The 1,726-nt window shown below is 44.1% G+C and overlaps 1 protein-coding gene across 1 annotated transcript; it reads right to left on the bottom strand.

The window, feature by feature from the left end:
• Nucleotides 1-572: 572 nt before the first annotated feature.
• Nucleotides 573-1,434, bottom strand: ATP6V1E2 (ATPase H+ transporting V1 subunit E2). Its single transcript, XM_021701253.1, has one exon. The coding sequence runs from the start codon at nt 1,412-1,414 to the stop codon at nt 734-736; it is 681 nt and encodes a 226-aa protein (XP_021556928.1). The 5' UTR covers nt 1,415-1,434; the 3' UTR covers nt 573-733.
• Between the last annotated feature and the right edge of the window lie 292 nt (nt 1,435-1,726).

Here is a 1,726-nt window from a genome sequence, read left to right as displayed (position 1 = left end):
TGACTGGGTGAGGGAGGGGAAGGCTGGGTCTCAAGGCACCAGTAAGCTGGGAAATGAATGGCCAAGAATCCATCCCAGGGAGGAGGGTAGGCTTTGGTATTTGGTACCTTGCATGAGCTAAGGCTCCAAGCGCCTGGCATATGCTCCAAAGTCCCAGCATTCTTCACTTATAAAACACATTTTCAAAGCTAAAACTAAGAATTTCAAGTCATTGCTGTAGAGCATTAAACCCCAAGCATTGGGCTCTTTTGCGCATGGAACCCTATGTGACTATTCTGGTCACATGCCCATGAAGTTGGCCCTATACACACACAAAAAAGATCGCTAAACTTCATTAAATAACATAAATACAGAAAGCTGAAGCAAAAGAAGGAAAACACACTTCAAATAATATTAAAGAATTTTAGAGTACTCAAACCCACAAACCATTGATATCCTTCACATCTCAACTGAAGGACAAGCTAAAGAGCAGATGTCTTTACTCCCTTCAACCTAGACTATTGAACTGACCAGAAGACGCAGCATGTATGGATAAACCAGAATTGGATTTCTAAGCATTTCCAAGTTTCATTGCAAAATATAATGCCTTTAGCTATTAAAAGGGTATTTCATGTAAGAAGATAGAATCCTATCAAAGCAACAAAGAAGAAGAAACATGACTAGTTTCCTTTGCCCTAATAACGTATGCTTTTAATGGCTTAGCACTTCAACATGAGCTTCATTTGGCAGAGGCTTATATGAAAAACTTTCTGTTGGCATTGGCTCCAAACAAGGCTTTTCGTATTTCAGGCATCTTTTGTTGGGCTAAGAGATCCAGTCGACTTTCTAGGGTATTGGAAACCTTTATTCTCTGATTGCCACTGTAGACCTCCACACCTCCAGCTGCATTCATAGCCAGGTGCACCTCTTGATCAACCTGGACATCCACACATTTTTGGGAGACTATCATGTACTCGGGGATGGCTTTTTGCACTGCAGCCTCCACCAGGAGGATGTCCTGTGGCCTGCAGCGTACGATTACCACGGGCTCCAGCAGTCGGAGCAGACCCTGAAGCACTAGTTTATCCAGCAGCCCCTGGTAGATTTCTGGGTCTGCCACAACCCTGCTGAGTCTCAGCTTTGCATCATTCAGCAACTCTGAGACAAGGTCATCTCGGGCTCTCAGGACTTTCAGCCTTGCCTGATTCCTCATGGTGGACATCTGGATTTTCTTCTGCTGTTCTATCTGTTTCTCCTTCTTCTCATAATACTCCATAATCTTCAGTCGTTGGGTTTGCACAAGGCGTCCTTTCTCAATGTTGAATTCTTCCTCAGACTTGGCATCTATTTCTTCTGCCTTCTCATTGGCTTCCTGCTCAATGAAAGCCATCATGTGCTTAATCTGCTTCTGCACATCGACATCACTCAGGGCCATGGTTGCTCCTGGAAAGGGAGGTAGAGAGAAAACTTGCAGGCCTGCTGGTTCCTTTGATTTAGGGCAGAGTTTCAGGAATGACTCCAGAATTCCACTTCCTCAACTATGGAGTGCAGAAGAGAAGGAAGGAGAGTCAGAGTCTAAAAGGAAGGATCATGGAGACCATCTATTCACTGCTCATCTCACAGATGAGGAAACTGAGACCCAGAAAGGAAAATAAACCTATCCCAGGTCATACCCTATAAGAACAGAGATGTGAACCCGGGCTCTCAGAGTTCTACCTTTACTACATTCACCACTTTTTTGTCATTA

This window comes from Neomonachus schauinslandi, chromosome 10 (genome assembly GCF_002201575.2).
Source record: "Neomonachus schauinslandi chromosome 10, ASM220157v2, whole genome shotgun sequence".
In the NCBI taxonomy this organism is placed as follows: domain Eukaryota; kingdom Metazoa; phylum Chordata; class Mammalia; order Carnivora; family Phocidae; genus Neomonachus; species Neomonachus schauinslandi.
The sequence above is the reverse complement of the archived record's forward strand: the minus strand, read 5'-3'. Positions and strand labels throughout refer to the sequence as shown.